At 47.1% G+C, this 14,064-nt stretch overlaps 1 protein-coding gene across 2 annotated transcripts in view; it reads left to right on the forward strand.

Annotated features, from left to right (window-relative positions):
- LOC135054798 (zinc finger protein OZF-like) overlaps nucleotides 1–14,064 on the forward strand; it is a 96,244-nt gene that overhangs the window by 23,635 nt on the left and 58,545 nt on the right. For both annotated transcript variants that reach the window (XM_063958136.1, XM_063958135.1), the window contains exons 3-4: nucleotides 1,537–1,728; nucleotides 1,808–1,931. In XM_063958136.1, the coding sequence (XP_063814206.1) occupies nucleotides 1,537–1,728; nucleotides 1,808–1,931 (316 nt within the window). The remainder of the gene's footprint in view (nucleotides 1–1,536; nucleotides 1,729–1,807; nucleotides 1,932–14,064) is intronic.

Below are 14,064 nucleotides of genomic sequence, written 5' to 3' on the forward strand. Positions count from 1 at the left end.
TATTATACTCCCGTTATATAAATCACTAGTGAGGCCACACCTTGAATACTGTGTACAGTTCTGGGCACCGTACTACAAAAAGGATATCCTGGAGCTTGAAAAGGTACAGAGGAGGGCGACCAAACTAATTAAGGGCATGGAGACGATGGAATACAAGGAAAGGCTTGAAAGACTAGGCATGTTTACATTGGAAAAGCGGAGACTAAGAGGGGATATGATCAACATCTACAAATATATAAGGGGACAATACACGGAGCTTGCGCGGGACCTGTTTTTGGTTAGATCAACACAGAGGACTCGTGGACACTCGCTCAGGTTAGAGGAAAGGAGATTCCGCACAATACGGCGTAAAGGCTTTTTCACGGTAAGGACAATACGTGTTTGGAATTCCCTGCCCGAGGGAGTTGTAATGGCGGAATCTGTGAACACCTTTAAGAATGGGTTAGATAAATTCCTATTGGATAAGGATATCCAGGGGTATGGTGCATAGTCATGCATTATAGTTACTATAAATAGGGATAAAATGCAATGGCTGACAGCAGCATCAGTCAGAAATTTTAGTCAAATAATCATGCATAGGAGACCACAAATAGGTTGAACTCGATGGACAATTGTCTTTTTTCAACCTCAGATACTATGTTACTATGTTACCTAATTATCTACACGGATCTTGTGAGGACAAAGGGAGCAGTCCTTGTCAGCCTGGAAAAGTTGGCATGCTGCTAGGGAAGGTTGGTTGGCTGCTGTTGGACTATAAGGACCCGAAACCCACAATACTCAGGGTTCACTCTACAAGGGACTAACTTCATGCTAGGAGTGGTACAATCCTCTGCTTCATGTGGTTTCCCCCACACAGATCACCTAAACCTCAGAGTAAGACAATTCAGGATTCTGATTTATATTTACTTGAAGTCAGCCTGTGCATTTTAATTGTATGTCTTTATACACCTGTGCTTTTCTTTGTAACCTTACCCTCAAGAGATTTTTTTTCAGTAAGTCCTCAAAATGTATCAGTTCTCTCTGCACTAAGAATTCATGTGCCTGAAGTGTCTGGCCATCGCAAGAGTGCTATTCAAATACTCTTTGTGGTGGCAGCTTGAGTGAAACACACCACCCTGACGCAGGTGGGCGGTCGTGATGTATATCTGAGCCCAGGCTGGGGGGGGGGGGGGGGGTGCTGTGACACCAGGCAAAATCCTTTTTTCGGAATTCATGTTGGAGACTGAGCATCCATTCACATTCTTGGCTGGCTAGGGAGATTCTGCATTCTGACACTCTGCCAAGGTCATGGTGTGCCTGGTTTGCATGCATGGTCTGGTTTCTTATCTCCTCCATTTCTATCCTCGGGGCTTATTAAGTCAAACAGGTTCAGAGAGGCTATAGGTGAGGCGGGGCTTATGCTGCATTTCTTGAAATTAATTACTACTGGGCTTTCCACTGTAACCCACAGTCCCCAGTGTCCACCATGGATTTAGAAAAAAGGATTTTACCAGATAAGGCAAAAATCCCATTATTGCTATCTCTCCCAATACACAGGGTTATACAATAGTGAAGAAGACATCCAGCGAATGTGAGAGAACCTGGAGCCTTCCCTTTGTGTCTGGAGGATTGGGCAGAACCGAGAGCCCCATCAGTGTGCCTCCACCTCGCTCACTGATGCATGAGAGAGACAATGACCAGAAGATCCTGGAACTCGCCAACAAGATCATTCAGCTGCTGACTGGAGAGGTGATTGCTGGGAATGGGACATTGTACAGTAACACCAGGGGAGGTGTCTGGGTGATGACTGTGTCATTGTATGTGTCAGGTTCCTATAAGGTGTCAGGATGTCACGGTCTATCTCTCCATGGAGGAGTGGGAGTATGTAGAAGGACACAAGGATCTGTACAAGGACGTGTTGATGGGGAATCTCTGTCCCTTCACATCACTGGGTAAGTGCAGACTTTGATTAGAAGTTTTCAGTCCCTCCTAGATACACAAATACCCTAAAACAGGGATGGGGAACCTTCGGCCCTCCAGCTGTTGTTGAACTACACATACCAGCATGCCTTGCTACAGTTTTGCTATTTGGCCATGCTAAAACTGTTGCAGGGCATGCTGGGATGTGTAGTTCAACAACAGCTGGAGGGCCGAAGGTTCCCCATCCCTGCCCTAAAACAATGTACTTAGGTCTTGATTCAGCATGGATCACAAAATCTTTCTCTAATGGGCAAAACCATTTTGCAGTGCAGGTGGGGCAGATGTAACGTGCAGAGAGAGTTGAATCAGGGCCTTAGGACCTTATTCAGCTCCAGTTGCAGTTTTGCAAAAACAACAAAACTGCAAGTGCTGATGATTGCATGCTGGGGGCCGCCCAGCACCGGGCAAGACCGCCCAGCATCCAAATAGCCGCCAGCGATGCGACTGCAGTTTAATTCCGGAGGCAGGGGCAAAGCCATCATGTTTTGCATTGGAGCGGGCGTGTGATGTCACGTGGGTTCCCCGAAAACTGTCCCGCCCCCACAACGCTGCGTTTTCCACCACCCCAATGCCCGCAGCTTTCTGTCAATATGCAGGCCATGCGCGCTTGTTACCGCCAATGCGTGTGCACAGTTCAGCATGGGACAGGAGAATGTGTACAGAAAGCATCTCCGTCCCATGCTAAATAAGGCCCTTAGTCACTGTGTGTTCTACAGATACACAGATAAATAAAACTCTAAAAGCGTGTGTGCAAATGCTAGGAGCTTAGGAAATAAAATCTCATAACTAATTGCAATATTGACAAGGGATGATCTAGATATTGTGGCAATTACAGAGTCATGGTGCAATGAAAATCATGACTGGAACATAGCTATACCAGGATATACTTTATTTAGGAATGACAGAATGGGAAGAATCTGAGGAGGGGTAGCAATGTATGTAAAAAATAAAATAAAAAAAACACAAAACATTAATACTACCTTAATACAAAGTATTGAAGAAAAAACAGACCCTTTGGGTGACCATAGAAACGGGAGATGTCGATTCTTCGTATTGGTGTGATATACAGGCCACCAGGTCAGGAAGAGGAACTGGAAAAGAACCTATTGCAGGACATAACTAAAATGGCATTAAAAGGAGAGGTAATCATGGGAGACTTTTTAGTCTTTCTGATGTAAACTGGGAGGTGTCTGTTAGTTCCACTAGAAGTAGGGACATTTTAAATTCCCTTCAGGGAGCATCCCTCCACCAATTGGTGAGGCAGCCCACTTGGAAAGACGCAATATTAGACTTAATACCTGTACTTACAAATGGAGACAATATCTGACGGAAAAGTGGGTAAAAAACCTGGGATCCAGGGATCATCAAGCAGTATGGTTCAGCATACAGACAGAGACTAACTCATCCCAAACAAGCTGACGAGAAAATCGCTCAGTCAGTGGATAAAGGAGGCAAAACTTTTTTAAGGTATATAAGCAAAAGGAGGAATAATAAAACTAGAGACAGAGACTGGGAGTCTCGTTGAAGGAGACAATGTAATAGATCATCTTAATAATTCTTTTTACTTAGTATTCACTATTGAAAGAGAGGGGAAGGGGCCACAGTTAAGTTGCAGGGATATTCAGGAAAACGAAACAAGTACATTTACAGAGGAGCAGGTCCTAACAGAACTCTTAAAGCTGAAAGTGGGACGACATGATTACAAGTGCGAAGCACCGGTTGGATGGGTAGTTGCTAGAAGAGCTGTGTCCCTGTTGATACTTTGGCTGACATGCCTCCCTTGAAATTTCTGGCGTGGAATGTCCGGGGCATCAACAACAAAGTTAAACGATCCCTAGTATTTAAAATGATCAAGAAATATGGCCCGGATATCATTTGCTTGAGTGAAACCCACTTGGAGGGGAATAGGCTGTTGTCGCTCCGCAGGCCTTGGGTGGGGTGGGCGTATCATTCCTCGCACTCCTCTTATTCCCGAGGGGTGTTGGTGATGATTAGGAGGACTGTACAGTTTGAGATGATCAGGGTAAATACAGATCCTTATGGTAGATACGTATTTCTAGAGTGCAAACTGTTTTCACGTAATTATTTCCTATTGTCTGTGTACGTTCCCCCCCCATTCTCCTATGATGTCCTGCAAAAGGCCGCCTCATTTGTTGCCTCCTCCCCCCATACTCCTGTCATCTGCCTGGGGGACTTCAACGCTGTGTTGGATGCCTCTTTGGACAGATGGAGGGCTCCTCCGAGACAGGGAGCGGGGGGCGACTTGATTCCTCCCAAATCTAAATTTGCAGAGTTTCTAGACAGTATGCAGTGGGTAGATGTCTGGAGGGTTCGGAACCCTACTCTTCGGCAATACTCCTGTTATTCGGGTACACATGGCTCCTTTTCCAGAGTCGACCTGGCCCTGGTCTCACCTGAGCTTTTGCCTGGCGTGACGGACGCCCATTACGAGGCACGGGGGGTGTCCGATCATTCACCCCTGGTGCTGTCACTGGTCGGGGACTGTCAGAGGGGACAGTCATATTGGAGGTTGCATCCATCCTGGCTTGCCCAGCTGGGCGATTGCCCAGAATTAGCGCCCACATGGGAGGGATTTTTCGCGGATAACGCGGACACGGCCCCGGCTCCGGTTGTTTGGGATGCATTCAAGGCGTATTTGCGAGGTACCTTAATTGGCAAAATTGCTGCCTGCAAGGTGGCTCGCAGGGCGACGGAAAGGCAGCTTGAGACTGAGTGTAGGGACCTGGAGACACGCTACCTGACTGAGGGCACACCTGCGCTGAAGGCCCGCTGGCTGACGGCTCAGGAGGCCTGGCTGGCTCACCTCTCAGACAAAAATGCACGCTCCCTCTTGTTCAGGGCCAATAATATATACATGCAGGCGGACAGACCAGGTAGTTTGATGGCCCACTTGGTGCACTATGACCGACCTGGGACCACGATAGCGCAGCTGCTTGGCGCCGACGGCTCCATGAAAGATAACACCCCCGACATTGCACAGCTGCTCCTCTGTTATTTTAGGGAGGTATATAATAGTCGACTGACATGTTCCGGGGAGGAGCTAGACCTCTACCTGACAAATATCCCCCTTTCTAAACTTTCCCCTGAGGCTAGGGACGCCCTGGACGCGCCTCTGACCTTGGAGGAGGTGACGTCGGCGGTTGAGGCGGCTCCTAGTGGTAAATCCCCGGGTAGTGACGGTATTCCCACGGAACTATACAAACAGTACATTAAGTTTTTTGGACCTCAGCTACTAGACATGTATGTTAATATATCTGCCGCTGACTGCCTTCCTCCCTCAATGTCCGAGGCTATTCTCATAATGCTTCCAAAACCCGGTAAGGACCCTAAACTCTTGGAGTCATACAGGCCGATCTCTCTCATTCCCACAGACGCTAAGATCCTAGCGAAAATTCTTGCGGTCCGTCTCAACACGGTGATTGAATCTATAATCCATCCCGATCAAACCGGCTTCATGCCTGGGAAATCCACATCCATTAATTTGCGCAGGCTGTACACTATTTTGCAGGCTCCTCCTGATTTCCCTTCGGACGAGGTCGTGGTCTCCTTGGACGCGGCCAAGGCTTTTGATAGCGTTGAGTGGCCCTACCTGTGGGGAGTTATGAGGAGCATGGGCTTTGGCCCTAACTTTATAAAATGGGTCAAACTGTTATACCAGAATCCACGCGCCAGGGTCCTGGTGAATGGATACATTTCCTCCTCCTTCCCTTTGACACGGGGCACCAGACAGGGATGCCCCCTCTCTCCTGCCCTGTTTGCCATAGCCATGGAGCCCCTGGCCTGTTTGATTAGGTCACACCCGGACATTGAGGGAATCGGTACGGGTCCCTGCACTGACAAATTGGCCCTTTATGCGGATGACCTGTTGCTATTCCTCCGAGACTACGCGGTGGATATGCCCATTGTGTTGCAGGTCATAGAGACCTTTGGTGGGTACTCGGGTCTCCGCATAAACTGGTCCAAATCGTTTATCATGCCCGTTATAGGCTCCCCCCCCAGACTCCGAAAATATCCTTACCGCTGTGTTGGACAGTCCAGTTTAAGTACCTAGGGATCCTGGTCACTAACGACCCATCGGACTTTGTGCCCTCAAACCTTGACCCTCTGGTACAGACGGTTGTGCGCAAATCGAGAGCTTGGTGCAAGCTGCCACTGACCATGACGGGTAGGGTCGGCCTCATTAAAATGGTAGTGTTGCCTAAACTATTGTATGTTCTATTGCAGTCCCCTGTTTACATATTTCCAGCCTTCTTCAGAAAATTAAATAGTGTCCTGACGTCCTTGATATGGGCCAATAAAAGATCCAGAATAAAATTATCCACTCTTACCAGACAAAAAAGGGACGGCGGCTTGGCCTTACCCCACTTCCAATTGTATTATTATGCTGCTCAGCTATCACACATTGGTATGTGGCTTCGAGGAGGGGAGGAAGATGGACTGGGCTGGGCGTTCCTTAGATGCTATTACCCAGGTCTTTCCCCGGCACAGGTCTTGGCGGGGGGTAACCCTTCCAGACTCTCACCTCCTATTGTCTTCCAGGCTATGAAGATATGGTTGGCATTGAAGGCCCTGCTTGGGTACGAGGGAATGGACCCGGATACTCCTCTGTGGCACTCCAGATTGCTCAGTGAACTGGGGTCCCTGGGGGGTGAGGAGGTATGGGCTCCGTATTCGATAGTTTCGGTGTCCCAGCTATATAGCAATGGTACGTTGAAATCGTTTCAGCAATTGAAGGAGGAGTTTGGACTCCCGAACTCTCACTTTTACAGATTCTTACAACTGAGACACGCCCTGCAGGCGCAATTCGCAGATTCTTCCCCGACGCTTTTCCCCTTCCCCATAAAAGCATTTCTACATTCACTGGGTCGAGTTAAGGTGATCTCTTTTACCTACTCGTATCTCCTTCAAACGACACATGCAGACCCGCTCTCGAGTCTTAGGGAGAGATGGGAGAGCGACGTGGGTCCCATGGACGGGGAAGACTGGGAGGGCGCTCTGGGTAACCCGAGCCAGGTCACCAAATCGATGCGGTTTCAACAGATACAGTTTTTCATTCTGCATAGATCATACATGACGCCGAGCAGGCTGGCCAGATTTAGGACAGATAGCGCTGATGCTTGCCCCAAGTGCGGGGTTGCCGGAGGTAAATTCTGGCACCTCGCATGGGAATGCCCGCTGCTGCGGGTGTTCTGGGCTGGGGTCGGGTCGATTCTGGAACATACGGGGATACAGAGAAGTTTGCTGACTCCGCGATTCTGCATTTTGGGGGTGGGAGACCCCGTCTCTGGGTCCCGCTGGGAAGACATGTACGCCCGCAGTATGTGCGCTCTTGCAAAGGTGTGCATCGCGCGGACGTGGATGGCCCTGCGACCTCCCACGATACATGCTTTTAAAGGTTTGGTAAATGATACCCTAACAAAAGAACGTTATCTATACATGAAATATAATGCCCTTACCAAATACGAGAAGATATGGTCTCCCTGGATCAATTCCACATACTCATCCCTTGCCCTTCGGACTTAGGGGGCACCGGCCTTCGTTGCGGTGTGTTATTTGGGCCCTGGGGCGCTGGGCCGGACCTTCATCTCTCCTCTATCATAGCTGTTTACATATCTAGTTGCCACACCACACCACACATATGTCAGGTTAACTAGGCTTAAGTTAGTTAAAGGGTTTGTTTGGGGGTAGAGGGGCTGTGGGCTATTCAAGGCCTGCTAGACGGGGTAATTATAACACAGGTCCTGGGTGGGGGAAAATTATAAAATGTTAAGTATGTGAATCACGACCTGGTTACAGACTTCAGAAAATATGTATATCGTGGGAAGAATGCACGGGAAATGCAACACGGGAAATGTCATTCGTATTAGTATATGTATATCCTTGGAGACAAAAATGCTTTGAATAACGTGCAATACCAAATGTGCTTCCCAGTGTACACTGAAATGTCTGTATATATAAAAACGCTGTTGAATAAAAATTACTCTATTAAAAAAAAAAAAAGCTGAAAGTGGACAAAGCTATGGGGCCAGATGGGATACATCCAAGAATACTAAAATAGCTTAAACAGGTTCTGGTAGCACCGTTAACAGAATTATTCAACCAGTCATTAGCTACAGGAGTAATTCCAGAGGACTGGAAAAGAGCGAACGTAGTCCCACTGCACAAAAGTGGAAGCAAGGAAGAGGCAAACTACTACAGACCAGTGAGTCTTACAATAGTAGTAGGGAAATTTATGGAATCGCTCTTAAAAGAGAGTTGTAGATTATCTCAAATCCAGCAATTTACAGTATCCCAAACAGCATGGATTCACTGGGGGGAGATCATGTCAAACAAACATTATTGACTTTTGTGGCTGCTTGACTAAAGTGATGGATAAAGGTGGAGCCATGGATATAGCTTATCTAGACTTTAGTAAGGCTTTTGACACTGTTCCACATCGCAGACTGCTAAATAAACTCTAAAGTTTGGGATTCTGACCCGATGCAGCGCTGCAAAAAACGCTAGCGAGCAATCAGGTCAGAATTGCCCCCTTAGACCAGTGCTTTTTAATATCTTTATTGGTGAAATTGTAAATGGCTTTAAAGGGGAAAGTATGCCTTTTTGCAGATGACACAAAGGTATGCAACAGGATAGACTCACCAGGAGGGGTAAAATAAATGATTGAGGATCTAGGTAGAGTAGAGGAATGGTCAGGAGTGTGGCAATTACAGTTTAATGCCAGAAAATGCAAAATCATGCACTTGGGTCTCAAAAATCCAAAGCCTAAATATAGTATTAATGGCATTATACTGTAAACTACTGAGGAAGCAAGGGATCTAGGAGTCACTATTTCAGGTGACTTAAAGGCAGGTACGCAATGTAACAAAGCAATGAGGAAGGCTAGTCAGGTGCTTGGCTGCATTGGGAGAGTAATCGGCAGCAGAAAGAAAGAAGTAGTAATGCCACTGTGTAGGTTATTGGTATGACCTCATCTAGAATACTGTGTTCAATTCTGGAGGTCATATCTTCAAAAGGATATTAATACATTAGAGACTGTACAAAGAAGGGCAACGAAAATGGTGCATGGCCTACATCACAAAACATACCCAGAAAGACTAAGAAATTTAAATTTCTGCAGCAGGGGACATTGTGTTCCACAGGGAAACATCGGGGGTGTATAGTGGATCCTGATCCAGAGATACCAACAGACTAAAGCTTTAGACTGTCCCAGGATGCACTGGGACCTCCTCTATAACCACGCCTACAGGCACTAAGAGCTCAGTTTCGAGTTGGTGCCTGCAACAGGAGGTCACTTAACAGGGGGGCTGCACTGGGCAGCCCTGAAAAGCTTTTTGAAAGAAGATTTCTTCAAGTGCTTACAGAGCTGTATGTCAAGGTGACACTTTAGCGCTGCAGCTCAATCACCTCTCAAGTGGCGTCGCATACTCCCGCTGGTATCCGGACTCCAGGTCGACAACAACAAGGTCGACACACCTTAGGTCGACTCCAATTGGTCGACACACCTTAGGTCGACATGGACAAAAGGTCGACAGGAACAAGGTCGACATGGAAAAAGGTCGACATGAGTTTTTCACTATTTTTTTTCTTTTTTTAACCTTTTCATACTAAACAATCCACGTGGACTACGATTGGAACGGTAAACTGTGCCAAGCGAAGGCACCATGCCCGAAGCCATGCGAGGGGACGCAGTGCACTAATTGGGGTTCCCCGTCACTCTACGAAGAAAATGACACAAAAAAAACATTAAAAACTCATGTCGACCTTTTTCCATGTCGACCTTGTTCCTGTCGACCTTTTGTCCATGGCGACCTAAGGTGTGTCGACCTTTTTGTTGTCGACCCGGAGTACCAGACCCCTCCCGCTGCCTGTTGCCGGGTACTTGCGACGGAGACGTCCCGGCTTAGGCACACAGTCGCAGACTGCTCTCCTGTTTCGCATGGCTGCTAAGGAGAGGAGGTAAGAGGGTCCCCCAGGCGGGACCCGCCATTAAATCGTGTTTCGTCTGTAACCTAGGGAGACGGGTCGCGGCGCTGCCGTGGACACTGTCACAGAGCACGGACCCCACTAGACCACCGGGGCATCTGAGTACAGGTCGGGTGTACTAACACCCCATTTAATAAGACTCTTAGTACCCGTGGTGAAAGTCCAGCATAAGGGAGTTGGCGCTTGGGCCAGGGTGCCGTCTACTGCAGAGTTTCCCACCCTGGAGCTGCCTAACACTCTCCCTCACTCCCTGACTGAGACGCTGGGCGCCTAATCTTATGAGCATAGCTGCGGCTGGTCTCTGGGACTGCAGGACAAGGTCTCCCTTGTAAAGCCGCCTATATACAGCGCTGAGCCTTTACTAACTTTTAAGTATCCTACATGTCCTTATACAGACCGTGTTAGTTGAGAAAGAGTGTACCTAGTACAGTGTACTGAATTTATTGTACGAGTATTCTGATATATCCTCTGGTTACTGACCGTGATGTCCGTCTGTCTATCTAGATATAAATCGCAACTTCCACTTGGTGGAGGGTGCACTCTCGCTTTAAATAATGTCTCTTCAAGACGTTCAATCAAAGGGTTTATTCGGGTCACAGAATGCCTTAGCAGTCGACGTTTCGGTTCGATCATGAACCTTTTTCATCATATTTAGGAGGTTCAACAGTTACTTGGGTGTACAATACATCTGGGATACATCTGTAAGACAGAATATACAATCACGACTATTGCCTCCCAGGCCCCTTAGCGAGCCATACATCTATTTACAAAGAAAGATAACCACCACCCAAATATCAAAGTGCTGTGTGCTACAAGGACACTACATGGATCATACCAACATGGAACATGAACAGCTCAATACCTGTAGCTCATCTCGCTAGGCGACCTTCTCAAGATCAGTCTCCTTATTAGGAGCCAAACAATGCAGCCTCAGAATGTATAACACTACAGGTCCAAACATTTTTTTATAGAGATAATGTAAGTAATATGTAACAGATCTCATTAAATCACCAATGTCAACAGGGAAGTTATAGCCAGCACCCAAACAATACCTGGTCATCTCCATATCAGGAATCCAATGCAGCTACCAATACTTCAGTATTATGAGCACATAATCTGTAAACCAATCAATGTATAAAATATAAATAATAGGACATCCTAGTCATAGATACTTGCTATACAACAAGGCTCAAAGACAAGGGGATCAGCGCCACTTGCACCGCTATACTAGGATGCCTCAACTCCCTCAAGGCAGTGAGAAACACCTCTAGTGTCTGACTCGGCCGCTGGACCAGAAGTCTGTGCGTTCCATCCGGCCGGAAGTGACACTACATGCGTGCCACGGCACCAGCTGCACAGTAATCCCAAACTGACTGGAACTACAGGAAATCTGTGTGTTCCTCCCAGCCAGAAACCACTGCATATGCGTGCCTCACTTAGTGCTTCACTAAACACAACAAAGGGGAGAGATAGCTGGCTATCCGGGTCAGGGAGGATCAAATCGTTCCAATCTACAGGATGAGCATAGGTTCCATTTAAGGTTCATCTCATACTACTGACGACATCAGTCTCTTGTACATCCCTACACTCTAATAGTGCATATAACTGATTATTAAATCTAAGAAATCCAGTATGGATTATATAATGACAAAATCTGATCGCTAGAGGCCTTGGGGGCAGTATAGTGGGATGTGGTAAACCAAAACATTAAGACATGATAACAACCACAAACAAGACGAATAATAGACATACTACACATAATAAACACAATATATGCGTGGGAAATTTCAGATAGACATTAAATCAGACAGCGTTCATATAACCTAAACTGTGTCGGGATGCTGGGTAACACTGCTAATGTAACTGACCGGGTTACTGTAGTGTCTGTTACTAAGCTATAAGGGCTCAAAACCCTATAAAAATATATTCAATGAGTTGGCTTCATTCAACCCACTGGGGGCCGCTGTGTCCAGGTAGTGGATCGAGAAGCTTTCTCGCTGTTTGAGGGCCAGGGTTCTATCTCCTCCTGTCTGTCGGGGAGGAATCCAGTAGATGAGTTTACATTTTAGGTTGGTGACCTGGTGGCGAGCAACTGGTTTATCCGTTTTTCCTGTTAGTAACGTTGTATGGGTCGATGACCTGTGGTTCGCCATTCGATCATGGAACACTGGTGTAGTCAGACCCACGCAGCCTAGTCCACATGGGCACTTCAAAATGTATATAACAAAGTCTAATCGACAATGGAGATGATATTTAATAGTGATCTTTCCTGTATGTGGATGGCTAAAGGATGGACCCATCGTCATATACATACTAGTCCAGTGCAGCTTTATTGTGATAATCATTTCTGCATTGACTGTGTGTGCCTGTATCTGTTGTGTGGTTTCACTTTCAGTGTTTCCCAGATATAACTGTCACTATATTCTGTTCCCTAGGTGTGTCTGGGTCCGCTAATATAGTGCGACACAGTATAATTTACTGTGTACTGAATCTCATAATATCGGCTTTATTCACAGGTATTGTACTTTGGCTTTATCGTACTTAGGAGTCTATTTACTAAGCCTTGGATGGCGATAAAGTCGCTGGAGATAAAGTACCAGCCAATCGGCTCCTAACTTTCATTTTTCAAACACAGCCTGTGGCATGGCAGTTAGGAGCCGATTGGCTGGTGCTTTATCCCCAGCAACTTTATCTCCATCCAAGGCTTAGTAAATGGACCCCTTAGTCGCTCTGTTGTTGCATTTATACACAATGTCTAACAGAAAGGGCAGTAAATCATTGGACGCTCCTGCTGCTTATAGAGCATGCTCCAAGGCGGGGGAAGTTTGGTCTATGTACTATATGTCGTACACCTCCCAGTCAGTCCGCAGCTCCAGTGCCTACTCAGGAGCCACCCTGTGCTGCGTTCAGTACTCTACTGGGTACTCTGGTGGAACGCCTTATACCCCCTATGGGACCACCTGTGCCACTACCACCACAAATTGTCCCTATGGTTAATCCGCCTTGGGTGGAAAAATTTTTACCAGCTGCCGCAATTAAATCAGTCCTTGGTTAGACAGAAATCCACCCCAGGTCACTACCGTGTCTCTGGGTCATCTAAGTGGGCAGCTTCATCTTCACAATCCACATACCTATCTGATGTTTTATCTGAAGAGGAGGCGGAGCATACGGTTCTGTCAGAGACTGAGTCAGGTGTTGCGGACGAGGATTTTCCCTTGCAGTGGTTGCTATTAAGCAAATCCTACAAATCTCCGATGATGAGGATCCCACTACTGTGGCTAAGAAAACTGACATGTTTAAACGGCAGAAAGTGGTTAAAAATCTATTACCCCATTCTGACCACTTAGTGGACATCAGGAGGGAACCCTGGTCTAATCCAGGGAAGAAATTCCCTCTGTCTAAGCAGGCGTTGGCTTGCTATCCTCTCCCTGCAGAGTTATGTACCAAGTGAAATCCACCGCCGCTGGATTCTCACATCACCCGTCTCGTGGTGTCGTCCACTCTGCCTGTCACCACTGTCACTTCACTAAAATAACCGACAGATAAGCGTGTGGAGGGATGCCTGAAAGCTATTTACTCTTACAGGAGCTATGCATAGGCCAACTATTGCTGCCTCCTGGGCTGCAAAAGGCGTTGAAGCATGGGAGCTGCCCGAGGATATCTCTGACACTCCCAGACCATACCTGTCTCACATTATCATCGCTGCCTATTCTATTCAGGAGGCGTCCTCTGAGGCGGGTATGTTGGCAGCCAAGGCGTCGACTATGTCTGTCCTGGCTCGCCGTTTTCTGTGGTTGAGGTCATGGAATGTAGGCCTAGACTACAAAAAGAATTTGGAGGTACTCCCCTTCACTGGTGACATTTTGTTTGGGGGAGACCTGAACAAAATAGTGTCTGAATTGGCGGCTGCTAAGACTGCTTTTCTTCCCAATACTAATCCTTCTGCACAGAAGGTAAAAGGTACCACCTTTCGTTCCTTTCGGCCCCAGGGGGAAGCCAAAGGTCCGGCATATCCAAGACAATCTCGTGCTCCCGAAAACCACCAAGCCCAAGACTAAACAATCCTGGGCGGCCCATCAGCCTGCTTCTAAACAAGACAAT

The sequence above is a fragment of the Pseudophryne corroboree genome, chromosome 3 (assembly GCF_028390025.1).
Source record: "Pseudophryne corroboree isolate aPseCor3 chromosome 3, aPseCor3.hap2, whole genome shotgun sequence".
Classification (NCBI taxonomy): domain Eukaryota; kingdom Metazoa; phylum Chordata; class Amphibia; order Anura; family Myobatrachidae; genus Pseudophryne; species Pseudophryne corroboree.